The 18772-nt window shown below is 38.4% G+C and overlaps 2 protein-coding genes across 3 annotated transcripts in view; one reads left to right on the top strand and one right to left on the bottom strand.

Moving 5' to 3' along the window:
* Positions 1-437: 437 nt before the first annotated feature.
* LOC124130866 (insulin-induced gene 2 protein-like) lies at positions 438-7512 on the bottom strand. The gene is made up of 6 exons (XM_046493904.2): positions 7358-7512; positions 6491-6681; positions 5585-5709; positions 4591-4757; positions 4084-4183; positions 438-3137 (listed from the first exon to the last, which is right to left on the bottom strand). Exons 2-6 carry the CDS (start codon positions 6669-6671, stop codon positions 3111-3113), a joined length of 600 nt encoding a protein of 199 aa, XP_046349860.1. The 5' UTR covers positions 6672-6681; positions 7358-7512; the 3' UTR covers positions 438-3110.
* Positions 7513-7695: 183 nt separating this feature from the next.
* Positions 7696-18772, top strand: part of LOC124130865 (coiled-coil domain-containing protein 93-like) — a 62063-nt gene continuing 50986 nt past the window's right edge. For both annotated transcript variants that reach the window (XM_048388362.1, XM_048388361.1), the window contains exons 1-5: positions 7696-7843; positions 8376-8489; positions 9565-9659; positions 13389-13500; positions 14812-14910. In XM_048388362.1, coding sequence (XP_048244319.1) covers positions 7739-7843; positions 8376-8489; positions 9565-9659; positions 13389-13500; positions 14812-14910 — 525 coding nt within the window. In that variant the 5' untranslated portion in view covers positions 7696-7738. The remainder of the gene's footprint in view (positions 7844-8375; positions 8490-9564; positions 9660-13388; positions 13501-14811; positions 14911-18772) is intronic.

The raw sequence follows: 18772 nt of genomic DNA, 5'->3' as shown, positions 1-18772 counted from the left end.
GTTCTGTATGTAGTGAGTGAGAGAGTGAGTATGGTTTTACGCCGCTTTTAGCAAAATTCAAGCAATATCACGGCTGGGGGACACCAGAAATGGGCTTCACACATTGTACCCATGTCGGGAATCGAACCCGGGTCTTCGGCATAACTGTTCTGTATGTAAAATGAACATCAACATAGATAGCATTATTAACACATTAGGTTTTATTTTTTAAACCTTTAGGCACATACATATACAAAACATATGTTAGCATTCTTGAGTCTGATTCCCCACATGTGAAGCCAGTTCCTGATTCAATACTTATTCACAAATCCATAGTTGAATGATGCAACCAGTTCTGTGTAACCGCCTCTGATGCAAAGTAACTGCAACTTTATAAGGGCGAAATACTGAATTTAACCTGCCCAACAAGTAACTTGAAACAAAGGACAAAAAGTATGTTTGAGTTGTGGTCATATTTATTTGCCCAGGGTGAACATAATTATTCATGGCAAGATTTACTTACAAATATTTACATATATACATACAGGGAAATTAAATACACACTGCTGCATCACACACCCATCATACACAACAAACATTTAGTCTGTATCACACACATGAGCATCTCCTCCAACTAATTATCAATATATCCTTTTCGAAAAGAAAATATGTAACTCCATGTTTGTTTGTTGATTAATGTCGCTCTCAGCAATATTCCAGCTATATGTGACGGTCTATAAATAATAGAGTCTGGACCAGACAATCCAGTGATTGGCATCATGAGCATCGATTGACGCAATTGAGATACGATGACATGCATCAACCAAGTCAGTGAGCCTGACCACCCCGATCCCGTTTGTCGCCTCTTACAACAAGCATAGTCACCTGTTATGGCAAGCATGGGTCACTGAAGACCTATTCTATCCATATTTACAAGTATAAACACTGATATACAGTAATACCTTATCAGTCCAGAACCCCTCCTTCAGGACCTTCCTGTTTTGTTTAATGATAGACAAAAACACACTGCTTTCAAGGTAACGATTCAGAAAATCTTTCTATACAATTTGTACATCTGTAACACCATGTAAGAAATTGTCCAGATTATGCATATGCAAGTAACCATTAGTACAGTAGTGAGTACCATTTAACAGCGAGGAGTGTAATGTTTAAAAAAAAAGAAGGACATTTGAAGGTAGACTACATTTTTCCATAGGGCCAATAAAAATGGTTTTGTTTCAGTTCTTTAAGGGAATTTGGCCCCACATGATTTAATTTATTTGGAGGGGGTTGGGGGACTTCAGGTTGACTAATGGAGCTACCCGCTCTTGATTTATAATCCAGGGGAAAAGGCCTGACACCAGGTCAATGAGAGTTATAGTACTTTCCCCAACCCCTTAATTCCAGAAATCCAATGAACTGGTTCAAATCTTTGCAATTGTGAGATTCTAGTGCTCTTATCTTTGGCAAAATGCCTCGAAAGGCTTTCAGATTTTGATATTTTAGAACACTTCATTTACTTGCAAAAAAGTGGTAAAAATGGGGTCTACTTATTTATGCCTATTGCAATTACCATAATTACACATAAAATGATAAAAACATGCAGCACTGTTTATCAACATTTTTTAAAATGTTATTTCAACATTCATACCAAAACCTGATATACTATGGAATGGGTATCAAACAATGAGAGGATGATATAGTTTAATTTCACATTGTAATTTCAATCAAATTTTGATATCACACATAAACAGGTTGTTATTTACAAGAATAATCCAACAAGCTGATATTGCACAGTCTGTTGCCCTATTGCATGGTTTTAGCCCTGGCAACTTCAGTGGAAGAGTAACATCCCTTTCAATACAATTTGAGGCAGAGTTGTGTCCCTTTGAGTGCAATCTCTTTCAAGAGCCTCAGTTTTTGAGATCAATGTAAAGAACATCAATTTTGTACATCTGTTACAATTTTTCTTTACAATAAAATCAGAAAGTGAGACGAAATATGACAGTTAACAAATTTATAGATTAATGAAAGAACAGAAGATACTGGTATTTTTCTACTTTTCCTTGGATATTAGAAATAAATTCCTGAGCCATGTCAACAAACTTTCAAAACTAAATAAATTACACAAATGCTTGCATACATTCAATATGAAATTCAACAAATTTATAGTAGTTAAAATATATGTCACTTTTTACATTTGCCATATGCAGTCACCATGGAATGGCATTAGTGTACGCTGAATTCATCTCGTGAAAACATTGCTTCAATTACAATGAATTCCATCACATAACATGGGGTTATTTTTTGGAACTAGGTGAAAGAGCTTGTTCAGCTTGTCACATGGAAAATATATTAGAAACTTCCTTATATGCTGAACTCATTAACATTTTAAAGTAAAATTATGTACACAAAGATTATTGAAAATCTGTTAAAACTGGAATAAAACTAAACAGTTGAACTACTGCTTTAACTTTCGTTAAAGTCAGAGACTAGGCTTGTTCTGAAAACAAAATTTTGCGCTCTTCTTACTTGCATATTTCTGATTTCTAGAAAGAGCAGTGTTAATGTTTAACAACATGTCAACTACAAGCAACTTTGAAACCCAGTGTAATGTTAAAATGTAAATATTTAAGGATTCCAAGATTCAAATACCAAAGAAGACCTCAAGGACCCACTTTAATTTTGAACATTGATAACAATGATGGATGAATATGATGAAATAACATATCGTGACATGTATTAAAAGTTGATTTGATGACTGCATACACTCTCTCAAGTTCAATGTTCTGTAAGCTTCACACAAAATGAACAGAAGAGTCTCAGATGTGTATGATCTGCAATCTTCCACAAGCTACATCACACCCAAGAATCGGATTAGGCCATGCCATTTATCTGTTCTAAATCCGTCGACATATCACATTAGGACCATCTCGATCCTTGGATCCACACAACCGACACAGCTGTCTGGTCAATTACGCCAGTTTCTATGATGACACCTGTCAGTCACGGCGGACAGCTTGAGATGGTGTTCATATCACAAGAACAGTGCACGATGGTCCATCAGCAGAGATAAGTCACTGAGTTGGTCATCAGGAGAATTTAAACCTCATGAGATTCTGGACAACAGTTCACTCTTCTTTTTGTTTGCTGTCATCCTGAAATAATATAAATAAATATAAATAAATTCTACATGCTCTACAATAAGAGTATGATGACAAGCAGCATCAGAAACAGACACAAATTGTGACGTATGCATGTCATAGATATAATCTTTTCAAAAGTATTTCGTTAATAGAAGATCTGTTGTTTATACTCCTTACTCAGCAATATTCCATCTATATGACGGTAGTCTGTAAATAATCGAGTCCGGACCAGACAATCCAGTGACTGACAACATGAGCATCGCTCCACGCAATTGTGATACGATGACATGCATCAACCAAGTCAGTGAGTCTGACCACCCGATCCTGTTAGTCGCCTCTTACAACAAGCAAAGTCGCTGAAGACTTACTCTACCCCGGATCTTCACGGGGCGCTTTACCAGCAGACATCCATAAAGAGTTCAGTTAGACATGAAATATGTGTATGAAGTAAATTCCTGCCTTTTCAATTTTTTTGAATACATTTCCTTGCACACTATGAACAATGACAGTTACTTCCTAAGCAGAGCTACAGATAAGCAGCGTATATGCGTAAAATATTCAAATCCCAATTACTTTCAATTAACTTGCGTATAGAAACGCATGCAGTAAATGAAAAACTCAAATGTATAAAAACAGTACGCATAAATACCCAATGAAGCTTTTTCAGCATGCGTACAAAGGAGCTAATTTCCGAAACACAATTACAAGCTTATTTACTTTCAGAGTCAAGCCTATATATTTAGAACAGTTATATATCTAAAACATTAATTTTTTTTTTAAATGTTAAAATGTTCACTAATTTTAGGAAAAGCCCAATAGATGCTAGATGAGTGAATAAAATTGGTTACCCAATGAAAGTGTAATAACCCAATTAAAATAGAAACCCTAGAGTAAAAACTAAATTGCTCAAAAAGTTATCTGGAGCTCTACTAAGTTTAAAAATTCAACAACTACTTACTATTGCAAGTTGTCGTCCAATATTGCCCATTGTTACTCCGCCTGAGAAGAATACACATGGCAGCCATGACCTTACAAACAGGAAATCTGGCTCTGTGTACCTGGAAAAAAATAACAATCAAATTTAAACATAATTCACACGTACCGGTACATAAAAGTCAATGGACAACAGACATAAAAAGCCCTGTTTGTATCTTTTGGGGTTACAACTTTTCACATTCAATTTACACAGTACAACACTCACCACAAAATATACTAAGCACCAAAAGAAACTGTGCATATCCATCACTAGGCACCAGAAGATTTTATTATGTGCAGTTTCTGTTGGTGCCTAGTGTATCTATTCATATGGACTTTGCTTTAGGAAATATGAACAATAAAAAAAATTTAGTTAGGAAACACTTCGTCATAAGCTCATTGAAATGGACAAAATCTTGCTAGTTATTTATGGATAAACCATGAATGTAATGAACATGATGAGATGAATATAATTTGTTACAAAACTCACCGATAAACTCCATTATAGACTAGAAGTTGAGCTACAAATGTTGCAAGTACTGCAATGGCCACTCCAAGTCCAAATCCGCTCCTGGACCGGTCAAACAACCACCACAGTCCAATAGACATAGCAGCAAGTGACAGAGATAGCTGCAGGTTGTTGGCAAAGTCAATTTTCTTTATCAAGTTAAGGAACAACACATAATGCGAAATTGGAAGAAATAAGTCGAGTCCAGTATAAACAGCGGCATTTTCTTCATCATTACCAAGCCCCACTTGAATAGGTGGTGTCTTACCCTGGGAGCTCGGAACCAAGATGGCCATGAACATGGACGTTGGGATCCATGGTTACTGAGCAATTGCTGAGAGTGGGCATCAGTAGTTGGACCCAGTGTTGTTTTTGATAAGTATTTTTAGGCTTATTGCCTTATTTTGGGTGGACAGTCTGCACTGATGCATGATATGGGTGGGTGAGTTTGGTTATATGTTGCTTTTAGCAATATTCCAGCAATATCACGACGGGGGAGACCAGAAATGGGCTTCACACATGGTATCCATGTCGGGAATCGAATACAGGTCTTCGGCATGATGAGCGAATGTGATGTAAACAGTGACTAAGTTTTGCCAACTTGATGACACACAAGAGCATCGGCATCAAAGCCAGATGTAGCTTTTGGGGAAAATACAAACATGCTGGCATGGGGGGGGGGAGAACAATTTGTGTTTGTTAGCCTTAAATTGGCCGGCTTATGGAAAATACTTGATTTGGGAGGAAAACAATGAGTTTCTTGACCTGCCCGGGCCTTGACTATCAGACTACTGGCGGTGTAACCCTGATACATTCACTTCGTAATATCACGGATGCAAGACCACTTAAAACTTAATTGGACTCGGTTTTAGGGCACATGCTATCATTTGAAATTATGTATTCACAATTGTTTACCAAATTAGCAATTACACTAAGCATGTGTTAACCAGTGTGACATGTTCGTATGAAAGGATACTGCACTTGCATGGTTGATTCCAACAAAGACTGCTACACATCGCATCACACTTGACCATTCCCGCTTGAAGGATGGAGTCTCCCCAAGCCTGTGATCAAGGCACGGATACAGCAAACCTATCACAGCTGAAAAATGAGTAACCAATTAATCAGTTTATCATCCTTCTTTTTTCATCATTTCTTGAAAAACGTCCAGTTAAACTACTGCATTGAGGTATACTTGTTTCATTTTTAATGCAATTCTGTGGCTATGTTTCTTTCTGCCAAAATTGCAGAGGTTAATTATGAACTGGGTTAAGTTCATATACAAGACTATTGTTTTAAAACAAGTTACACAACTGACATGATTCAATAATTACATATTAATTAGAACACTATTGCTTTCAGTTTGTGTGAATACTGACATCTTGTTATCACAGCTAGGACTCAGATATATGCCCCACTAATATGCACCACAACATCTGGATGGTTTGTGCAAAAACCTTTTGAAACTACTTGCCTGAACATTGATTTTGACATAATTTTCAAACTATGGTTCATACTACATGTACTAGGCCAGAAGGAATGTTCTACTAAACTAAGGGCTTTAACTTGTGGCCATGGCCGCAGACTGTCAGAAAGCCAATGAATAAGCTCAAGAGATATTTCCCAAGCACTCACTAAAGTCTACAAAACAGATTGCTTCAAGAGGATTCTTACTATGCTGGAACGTTTTCAAGTTCAGTTTGTCAAATGCCCCCAAACAGTGATCTCAAAACAGAAAAGACTACACATATAAATCTCTAACATGTCTGCCTAATAGTTAATCTTTCTGTTTTTATGACAATACTGCTTCATGATATTCATGTGTTGATTTAATAATTAAGCCCCTAATAAGTAAATATGGCAGCTGTTCCAGTTAACTTACCTGCTGCTGTTCCACATGACGGAGGCACCCACCATGCCGAAGAGAAAAGACTGGCTAGAACCTCAGGGGGAAAAACTGTGACTTGACGTTGGACTTGCAATAAATTCAGAACAAGTGCAAAGAATACTCCAATACTGAATAACACTGTTCCACGGATAATCAACTGCTGCACTGTAGCCATATTGGTATATCTGTGGGGAAAGACAAAATCTTAGTTCATGCACAAAGTGTCGCATGGTGATAAATGCATGATGCAAAGTTACACCCAAAACATAACAACATCTATATTTAAAATGTTACACCAAATTCGGCTGACAGTGTCACGATCATGACGATAGTGGCAGTTATTACGACCTATGGCGTTTAAAAAAATGATTTTCGTCTGATCAGTTCGTTGTGCAATAGGCTAAATAGCACTAATAATTAGATTACTAAGTGTATCTAAAACTGAAAATGACCATTCATATCTATGCAATAGGAACACCAATGGTGAACGATCTCTGACAAAATATGTTAGGCCATTACGATCTCTTACGTCACAGCGAAGTTTCAGCTGTCAAAATAAATGCGCTATCAAAACAAGCATTAAGAATATATGTACCTTGAAACATTACAATGTAGATCTATGTAGATCTGTATTGAATCCAAACACTTTTCAAATAACTCCAGAAATCTGAATACAAGGAATTCTGCAGGATTTGACTAAATATATCACAGGGTCTAAAGTCCACCAGACTATAAGACATGCAGCGATTCCGTGATCAGCTGACGAACACAACATCAACACCAATGAAAGAAACGTTGCAGAAGAAAATGCAGCAGTTCATATATAAGTTTGTAATTCCCAACACAACATACTGAACTCACCTCAGCTCGAAGCGTTCCAACTGCCAGACTACGATATTATGTCAAGTAATTGTTGTCCAAACAGTAAAATACTATACTACCGGCACAATCGCACGGTGTTGAATCGTAAGACAAGCATCACACCATCGCACTCGCCTGACAAGTGTTGACCAATCAAATTCAGCTACGTCACCGCGTGTTCATTCCTTTGAATGGGGTCACGCTGTCGGAATCATTTATCGGTCACACAGTCAGCCAATCAAACTTCAGAAGATCGAAAAATGCGCGCTTTCACGGGGTCGCAGACGCTTTCCAATTACTTCCGGGTTATATTTTTGTTTACATCGAAAACTGCCGATATTGCCCGATGACGATTGGTCACATGATTAGCTATTCGTCAAAATGGCTGCGCCCAGTCCTGCTGGTAGCATCTTTGCAGGAAGGCCTCGAACAGGCTCAACAAAATTCCCTCCCACCCAGTTAGATGCAGACGGTCGAGAAGTTGAGGTATTTCGTAACCAAAGAATTAAATCTAGTAGCACATGATCGTACAATCCAGTGACAATACATACAGAATAAAATATGACAGAGCATAAAACACTGATCAGATGTCCGCTGAAAAGGGGCGTGGTTTTTAGAGCAGACATCAATATCATTATGACAGTTACGGTCGTCTTACAGAAATATGACATTTCCTTGTTTAAATGCACCCCAATTATCTGGTTCTGAAAAGACAGAAACCACATTATCTTAAATAAGACAATAAGTTACATGTACCGAATTATGATCTGAATGATACATAAATATAACGAATTGTTTGGTTATATTTCTATAACACATTAAACAAACGGATATTCCCCACTGAAATCTCAGAGTCCAAGAAACCTGTATGTTTCTCTCTCTCTCTCTCTCTCTCTCTCTCTCTCTCTCTCTCTCTCTCTCTCTCTCTCTCTCTCTCTCTTAATTGCATATACTCTATGAACTCACACTGAATAAAAGATAGATATATCAACTTGCTCAAATCTTTACATTTTTTCAGGTTGAAACAAGAGAAGATGAGGAGCAAAATGTTAAACTACAACAGACGATTGAGTTGCTCCTTGCCGCAGGCTATTTCAGAGCCAGAATCAAGGGACTTTCTCCATTTGACAAGGTTCGGAAGAATTTGTTTCTTATTTCTAACTGATTGCTTTTTTTCTAAATAACAGTTGACCTGCATATTAATTGTATCATGGGATGCTCAACAGCATGGGATGTCAACCACTGGTCTGTCTGGTCCAACTGAAATAATGCTGACTGTGACATGAAACAACATACACACAATCATTGGCATTTGTAAGTTCTTTTCCCAAATGACCGCCTCCGTGGTCTAATGGTAGAGCGGAAGGTCCGGGGTTCGATCCCTAGCCGCGTCATACCAAAAGACGTTAAAAGATGGAACTTGTTGTTACCCTGTCTGGCGCTCGGCATTAAGGGGTTAAAACAAGGACTGGTCGGCTCGGAGTCAGTATACTGTGTCTGAGTGGGGTATTCATGTTAAACTGCGGCATGGTATCTCAGTGTGCTAGCACTATAAATCGGCATCAGTCCGGACTAGTACAAGCAGCCACACACACACATACACGTGCATGCACGTCGCTATATAAGTGCAATAATCTTGGACGCGACGTTAAACCCCATTTCACCTCACCTCTTTTCCCAAATGGCACAAATTCAGATCTTCAAGGGAGACATAACTAAAAAACAAACCAAATGATCAAATCCAAACATATGCATTTAAATTATGTTGACATAATTTCGGTTTCGCAACAAATATTCTATATACCGTATTCGACGTATGACGCTCTCAAAATTAGAAATAGGGGGCTCTTATAAGAATATTATTTTGGTGGAAAAACAGAGTTGAAAGATAAATTTCGTGGTTTATGCTGCCAGCCTGAAATGTTTATATACGACAGATGTATTTTTCCCGAATTTAATTGCCCATAATTAAGGGTGCATATAGCACACGAGTGAGTATTATACGCGAATAAATAAGTCTTGTGTACATTGATCAATCGGAAGGGGGGCTAATTGGGATTGTTCACAAGCCAATATGTTAGCAAATATCGCCGTGGGCGCTTATAACAGCAGGGCGCTTATTACGTCGAATACGGTATATACTGACTCACTATAAACATGCAAACCAGTGTTTTGTTTTATGATATATGTCATGTTGGTCATAACAGGTGGTTGGTGGTATGACGTGGTGTATCACCACCTGCAACTTTGATGTAGATGTGGACCTGCTCTTTCAAGAAAACTCCACTATTGGTCAGAAAATGTAAGTCCTGCTACACATACATCTCTACATCTGACTATAAAAGTCCAGTTTCCACCCTTGCTGAACTAGGCTGGTATTATGGAGTCTATGCATAGTCCAATCAAAATCGCGCACTGAAATCGAAATCCGGTTCGTAAAGTGTCACGCAAATTTCTGTCGACTGCAGGATTTGCAAAGCATGTGCACCGGTAACTCGTTATCAACAGATAATTTCTAAAAAATTTCATGCTTTTAATCAAGGTGTTCACGTGATTTGATGCACTTCGCGATATAAGACTCGTTTTATCACAATATATATCTTGATTATCAATCAGATCGTCTTGACTGGGCGCCACCGTTTTGTTTGAAGCAAATGCAAGTGATAGGAGAGGTTGAATCTGATTGGTCAATAGGAGAGGCATAGACAGGAGATAACTCGTAATAGCCACTGGTGGCGCTACGATCGAGCCCAGTAATTCCAGCCTTGTTCGGCAAGGGTGGAAACTGGACTTTTAAAGTCAGTTAACTCTCTTGCCTTGGGAAGATGACATCTCTATTGTTCTATCCGCAGATTCCTCTTTTTGACTTGAGATGGTCCCCAATGGGATTCCCAGGAAGAATTGGTCCTCTGTATCCCATACTTGTCTTAAGAGCTGGGTCATGACAGTAGGGGTGAAACAATACAGCAAGGCTACGATACGATACATATCACGACACATAAGTGACGATATTTACGTCAAATCGCATGGAAACGTCTTGACTATAAATATTTTAGAGCAAGTTCGAAAGGAAAAGCTAGCTCTAAACATATGCTACTTTTAGTTGTGAACTTCAAACGCTAATTACTGCACATTTTCGAATATTTGACTGACAAAAATGCTGGGGGTCATTAAACGACTAGTAAGTAAGTAATATTGGCAAGTGTATCATGTCGTGTCAATACAGACATAAATGTATCATGTGTCATATCATCACATGGAAACTCAAGGTGCACCAGTGTATCATTTCACCCAAAGTGGTTATAGACTTGATGACTTGGCTGATAGAGAGTGTTGTCATGCCCACACGTTTTCAGCTTTTCAGTCACTGTTTTTTCAGATTCAGAATGGTTAAATACAGGATGCTTCGAAAGCTACTATTCTAGGATCTTAATTGCAGCTTGTACACTGTTACATTTTGAAATATTTTACAATTTGTGTATAACATGCATAAAACATAGATCTGTGGGTTTAGACTGGAGGTGCCAGGTTCTAAAATTATAACAAACAACACATTTGCACCCTTTGAATCAGTGATCAATTATCAATACCATAACCCTATTGATGAGGAATAACCCTAACAGTGATTACTTTTGGATCACAGATTTAGTTAAAGTCAAATGAAAATTAAAAAAAATAATCTTTTATCTGTATTTTTAAAAAATGGATCACAGAATGTTTTCACAAATATTACCTGTAGGATTGGGAAAAAACTAATAAAAACATTGATAAATTAGCCATCTTAAGCAGCATTGTCTGCTGGAAGCTTTTTTTTTGGGGGGGGGGGGGGGGTCTTGGAAGACAAAGGGGACGAATTTCGGCAGTGTCCGTATATCAAATACAGGGGGCATAAGTCTAGATTTATTATGCACAGAATTTTCACAATGACTCGTCAGCTGAACATGTTTTATAGTTGATTTTTTTAAAACTCTGAGTAATCTCAAAATAATTTTGCAGCTGATCCATGATCCAACAAATAAAAATGTAATTGCCTCCTGGTGAAATGACATTCAACAAGATTGAAGATGGTTAAAAAATATACCGGTAGTTCTTGTTGCACACTGAAATTCTGTAGGATATGATATCTTTCAGTTAAGAATTTAGTTTTTTGTGGACAATGGTACTAATACTAAAAGTATAAGTAAAAACATTTGTCTAAAGATTTAATTAATATGACATAACATGTATGATGCCCTATTACAATGATTGAAATGTTAAGTTTGTTGTTTGTTTGTTGTTTAACGCCTCACTCAGCAATATTCCGGCTATATGACGGCGGTCTGTAAATAACCGAGTCTGGACCAGACAATCCAGAGATTGACATCATAAGCATCGATCCACGCCATTTGGATTCGATGACATGCATCAACCAAGTCAGCGAGCCTGACCACCCGATCCTGTTAGTCGCCTCTTACGACAAGCATAGTTGCCTTTTACGGCAAGCATGGGTTGCAAAAGACCTATTCTTCCCCGAACCTTCACGAGTCTGAAATGTTCAGAAGTCATTGACAAGTAAAATCTTCTGCCAGTCCTATCTTTAACTAATATATAAATATATCATGATATATTTCAATTAGTACATCAATACCAAATTGTTCGATCAATGACGGTCCTGTTGATGAAACCTGATTTTAAAAAGTTAACATAAACAATTAAGTTGTTTTATATAATGTATAAGTAAATAGTAAGTGATTCTGTGGCATTTGATTGGCTAATCAAACAAATAGGCCACACCCATGAATGGACTACTTTTTCCTGATTGGTTGATAATAGTGGGTGGGGCTTATGTTGCAATTGCTGATTCTTGTCAAAGTTTATGTTAATAGTCTATGTGTTGATGATTAAATAAGTAGTCTGGGATGTTATTATTGTTGACATATTTATTAAGAGGAACTGACTTTAATATGTTCTTGTGTTTATGGAGTCCTTAAAAGGCAAGTTCAAACGGAAATGAACCTATTTTTCTTGTACTTTTTCCATATTAAAAATGTTAACCTAGAAATGTTATAGACAAAAATATAAAAATATCACAATTAATTAACATATTTTTCGCATTAAAACTATTTATATTTTTCACATTTACCAAGTGTTCTATTTCCATAACAAAAACACCATGGCTTATGCCCCTTGCAATATGACGTCATTGGTGCCAATTGATAAACATTATGAAGTCATCATGCTTTGGTAGAGCCGCTTCAGGTGGTGTAGGTACAGGTGTGTGATTCTAGCGTCTCAGATGCCAGCCAGCATAGTGTTATGCTGAGTCACCACTGCGCCGGAGTGTGTCGTACACCATGTTGTCTTACCGCAAACTGGTACTTGATATCTTTTGCGTTGAGAATAGACAGGGATCCAGTTGAAATGGCACCAATTACGTCATAATCTAAGGGGGATAACTCAGGCCTGTTTAGTTCGAAAAACTAAGGCCTCATAACGGCATATCATTTTCACACTATTGTGAGCTTCCTACTTTCACTGTGAAAAAATTGAGTGTATATTTTCAAACACAGATACTAACTAATTCTAAAATTGCATTTTGTTTAGAAAAAAAGAAAGAGATTTTTGCGTGTACACTTCCCCTTTTACAGAAAAAAACAGTTCGTAAATCCACAGCATGCACACCAGTTTTTTTATGTTTATGTCCGGTAAGCAATATTTTATACCGGACATTTGAGATTCCTAATCGGACATGTCAGGCGCATATGACCGTTTCCGGATCCCTGAAACTGACTGAAAGTATAGGAGTCTTAGCGCTAAGATGATTGCAACTCCTTTCTTTAAAATTAACATAAAGTATTTGAGATACTTGGCACTAAGATAAGTTTAACTCCTTTCTTTAAGATTAACTTAAAGTTTTGGAGATGTTAGCACTAAGATGATTTTAACTCGTAAATCCACAGCATGCACACAAGGTTTTTTTATGTTTATACCTCCATAAACACCTAAAAATAATGAAGTCAGTTCTTAAGCACACTGATGGTTTTCTTCACAGTGCCCTGACAGAGAAGATCGTAGCTGTGTTACCCAAGATGAAGTGTCCACATCGTATTGAGCCTCATCAGATTCAGGGCCTGGACTTCATTCACATATACCCTGTCGTACAGGTGGGTTGTTCAGTGTGTGTTTGCACCCAAGCCTCTGTTCATTAACACTGTTCATTTAAGTACACAAAATAGGTATCTTGAGGGCTGGTGAATGGGTATGGCATCCGGCAGCATCTGGGCACACTTGCTCAAAGAGGTCTGAGCGCTAAGATGATTGTAACTCCTATTCTTTAAAACTCAGTGCCTTGGAGAGCAGGAAATACATTTTAATTGGTAAATTATCTTGTCTAGTGATGTTTTATATCAAATTTTCTTACTTTTATTGACCAAGTTTGTAATACCTGTTTATTCACCTGAATTTCGCTGAAGGAATACTATAATGCTCATCAATTCTTTGGACCCCGAAGGTAGCTTTGTTTGTTTTTTAAGATGTCCGGACAGAAAAATTTAAATGTCCGGTAAGCAATATTTTATACCGGACATTTGAGATTCCCTATCGGACATGTCCGGCGCATGTGACTGTTTCCGGATCCCTGACACTGACTGAAAGTATAGGAGTCTTAGCGCTCCTTTCTTTAAAATTAACTTAAAGTTTTGGAGATACTTGGCACTAAGATAATTTTAACTCCTTACCTTAAAATTCACCTCCGCGTATTGGATGGAGTCTTAGCGCTAAGATGATTGCAACTCCTTTCTTTAAAACTGACTTAAAGTATTGGAGATCTGAGCACTAAGATGATTGTAACTCCTTTCCTTATAATTGATGTAAAATATTGGAGATCTTAGCGCTAAGATAATTGTGACTCCTTTCATTATAATTGACATAAAATATTGGAAATTTTAGCGCTAAGATGATTGTGACTCCTATTTATTAACATTTACAAAGATCACTTTGACCACTGGACCAAATTGCCAGAGCCATTTTAGCTCTAATACGATTGCAACTCCTATTCTCTAAAAGTCAAATGAAAGATGATTATAACTTCTGTACTTTAACATTGACTTTCATTGACTTAAGTTGTAGTTCTGTGATCATTTGCTAAAATGTTTGCCTGATATCAATTATTCAAGAGAGAAATTTACCTGTTGTGACCTGTCAAGGGTTTGCCAGATCTATAAGAAAGATCGAAAGATTTGAAAGAACTGATTTTTATAACATTACATTGCATTTCAGAGATGTGGCTCGGTCCCTGGGTTCCATTAATGGATTTCTCCCAAATCTTGATGTGTTAGTGTAACTTGTAATAGATTTGACCAAAATCGTAAAATCCTATGACCTGCACCACTTTGGGCTTTGATATTCCGCCAGGCACGAAAACAACATTCACACAACCATGCACATTGTTCTTATTCAACGTCTTCATGTTGCAGTGGCTGGTAAAACGTGCTATTGAGACCCGAGAGGAGATGGGCGACCAGATTCGCATGTTCTCTATGTCTCAGTTCAACAAGAACTATGCTACTCCCGAGGTAAGGAACCCATTTTTTCCCTCAGATCACAGACATATATTGAGGGTCATTCCATGAGGCTCCATTGAAACAGTTTTCCCTGATCTCAACTTGAAATTACAAAGTATGAGTGGGAGGGGATTGGTTAAAAGAAATCAGTTGTTTCGCTCACATTGAGATTCACTTTTGGCTGTTGAATGATAGTGAGATGAGAAAAAAAATTCAAAGTAGCAGAAAAAGTGTTGTGTTTCGCTCCCCTTAGGACACAAAAAGATATGTATGTTATAAACCTGGTTTCCCTCCATCCCTTGTCTAGAGCTCCCGTCCCTAAACCTGTTTGCTAGTTTTTCTCGAGTTCTCATAAAAGCATTCATTAATTAACTGTTAACTTAATTATCCCCCGCCCCAACGAAGTTGGCAGGGGATATAGAAATGGGTTCTGTCCGTGTGTGTGTGCGTGTGTGTGTGCGTGTGTGCATCCCAAAATCGTTTCCGGAGCATAACTCAGAAACCGTTAAATATTTCTCTACGAAACTTTGCGTGTCTATCAGACTCATGCTGAACTGGTGCCTTTTGCTATTTAGGAATTTTATAAAAAAATTATTTTTTACGTTTCCATGGCAACAAGTTGGACTTAGGTTCTATAAGGGTGCTGTTCGTTTCTGGAGTGTAACTCAAAAACTGTTAAATAATTTCTTACAAACCTTTGCATGCTTACCAGACACATACTGAACTGGTGCCTTTTGCTATTTAGGAGTTTTATAAATTTTTATTTTTTACGTCTCCATTGCAACAAGTACGACTTAGGTTCTATAAGGGTGCTGTTCGTTTCCGGAACGTAACTCAAAAACCGTTAAATAATTTCTTACAAAACTTTGCATGTTTACCAGACACATACTGAACTGGTGCCTTTTGCTATTTAGGAGTTTTATAAATTTTTATTTTTTACGTCTCCATTGCAACAAGTTGGACTTAGGTTCTATAAGGGTGCTGTTCGTTTCTGGAGCGTAACTCAAAAACTGTTAAATACTTTCTTACAAAAGTTTGTATGTCTACTAGGCACATACTGAACTGGTGCCTTTTGCTATTTAGGAATTTTATAAATTTTTATTTTTTACGTTTCCATTGCAACAAGTTTGACTTAGGTTCTATAGGGTACAGTTTGTTTCCGGAGCATAACTCAAAACCCATTCAATACTTTCCAACAAAAACTTTGCATGTTTACCAGACATTTACTGGACTGGTGCCTCTTGCTATTGAGGAATTTTAGACATTTTTATTTTTCTCGTTTCCATGGCAATAAGTTGGACTTAGGTTCTACAGGGGTGGTGTTAGGTTCTACAGGGGTGGTGTTCGTTTCCAGAGCGTAACTCAAAAACCGTTAAATACTTTCTTACAAAACTTTGCATGACTACCAGGCACATACTGAACTTGTGCCTTTTGATATATAGCACTTTTAGAAATTTTTATTGTTTATGTTTCCATGACAACAAGTTGGATTGAAGTTTTAATATAGGATTGGTTTACTTAAGGAGTATAACAAATAAACTGTTAAATATTTCCTTGCCAAACATTGCATGTCTATATATAAAGCGCATACTGAACTTGTGCCATTTGATATTAAGGAGTTTTAGAAATGTTTATTGCAGCTATTTCCATTGCAGCTATTTTGACATGGGCTAAGAGAAATGTTGGGTCAGTTACCTGGTTTGGGACCATAACGTGTTAAAATGGGCGGGGGATATAGATGACTTTGTCAACTATACGCTTGTTGTCATTGGAAAGAAGGCTTTTACTGACATTTGTGATATTTGATATTTGTGGATGGGCTGAAATAGGAAGAATGTGTTTCTTAGTGGGTTGAGATGGGGACCTTTTGTCAAATATTGATGAAAAAACAGCACTAACAACAAACATGTATATCAGGGGGCACGGGTGGCCAAGTTGTCCAAGGTGCCGCGATTCGCTGCGCAGAGTTGCATCCCTTGGGCATGCCAGAAACCTATGATTATGGGTTCGAATCCCGGTTTGCCCTGATTATGTTTCTAGGTTAGTCAGCACCATACCTGTGCTCGTTGGTTTCATCGAAGTGGTGAACGTCTGAGACCTGCATCTCTTCGGGCTTTCCTCCCACATTAAGCCGACACGCCGTGATATAACAGGAATACTGTTAAAAGCGGCGTTAAACCCAACTCACTCACTCACTTACTCACTCACTACATGTATATCATAAAATAAAAAAATTACTTCGACTGAAATTAACCATCCAATATTAGCACATGTGGGAGCTGCTACACACATTTACACACACTTCTACAAGTGTGCACAGTACTTCATATGTGTTTCCTCTTTCCCCTTCTGGTACATGAGTGGGTGGGTGTAGCCTAGCTGGGGTACAATGTGTGAAGCCCATTTCTGGTGTTCACGACTGTGATATTGCTGGAATATTCCTTAAACTACACATACTGACTGACTGACTCACTCACTCACTCACTCACTCACTCACTCACTCACTCACTCACTCACTCACTCACTCACTCACTCACTCACTCACTCACTCACTCACTCAGCCTCCGTGGTCTAGTGGTAGAGCACCCGCCCAGAGAGCAGAAGGTCCAGGGTTCAATCCCCGACCGCGTCATACCAAAAGACGTTAAATGATGGAACTTGTTGTTACCCTGTCTGGCGCTTGGCATTAAGGGGCTTAAACAAGGACTGGTTGGCTCGGAGGCAGTATACTGTGTCTGAGTGGGGTATTCATGTTAAACTGCGGTATGGTATCTCAGTGAGCTAGCACTATAAATCGGCATCAGTCGGCATCTAGTACAAGCAGCGACACACACACACACACACGTGCAGGCATGTCGCTATATCAGTGCAATAATCTTGGACGCGACGTTGAACCCCATTTCCCCTCACTCACTCACTCACTCACTCACTCACTCACTCACTCACCTTGACCTTTCTTTGTGTATGTGACATATGCTGTATCTAACAAAACTTTGATATGCCACTCCGAAAACCTGACTGTGTCTTATCTTTGAGCGTGACTACGGAATGTTGTGTGTAGGTTGTGGTGAAGTAGATAGTGAGTTGTGTTTAGGGAAGGTGACATTTAGAAGAGTTGCTTTTCCTTCTGTTTGATCACAGAAGCAACATAGATCCTTCTCATGGTGTTTACATGTCCTTGGACCATTTTATGACAGTCTCTTGTAAAGTACAAATACTCTTCTGGTAGCTCTATTGCAGGCCTATAGAACATATTTTAATTTCAGATCATTTCAGTAAGCATCGCTACAATCTCTGTGCGTGTGTTTGTGTGCATGCTTGAGTTGTGTGATAGACATTTCTTAGAAGTTGACAGTGTAGACACAATTTATGGATAACAACTTCTATATAATTTACTGTAATGGCGACATTTCAGTACAGATCCTTATGCCATTATGCCAAGCAACAGTTCCTTGACAACAGTATAAGTATCTATACTGAAAGCAGTCTAGCAGCCTACACTCATCCCCTTCTCAACTCCAGCAGCCTTTACTCATCCCTTTCTCACCTCTAGCAGCCTAAACTCACCCCCTTCTCAGCTCCAGCAGCCTAAACTCATCCCCTTCTCAGCTCCAGCAGCCTAAACTCATCCCCTTCCCAGCTTCAGCAGCCTACACTCATCCCCTTCTCAGCTCTAGCAGCCTACACTCATCCCCTTCCCAGCTCTAGCAGCCTACACTCATCCCCTTCCCAGCTCTAGCAGCCTACACTCATCCCCTTCCCAGCTCTAGCAGCCTACACTCACCCCCTTCTCAGCTCTAGCAGCCTACACTCATCCCCTTCTCAGCTCCAGCAGCCTACACTCATCCCCTTCCCAGCTCTAGCAGCCTACACT

Source organism: Haliotis rufescens, unplaced genomic scaffold (assembly GCF_023055435.1).
Source record: "Haliotis rufescens isolate VD_foot unplaced genomic scaffold, xgHalRufe1.0.p SCAF_10, whole genome shotgun sequence".
NCBI classification, from domain to species: Eukaryota; Metazoa; Mollusca; class Gastropoda; order Lepetellida; family Haliotidae; genus Haliotis; species Haliotis rufescens.
This window is presented reverse-complemented; position numbering and strand designations above follow the sequence as displayed.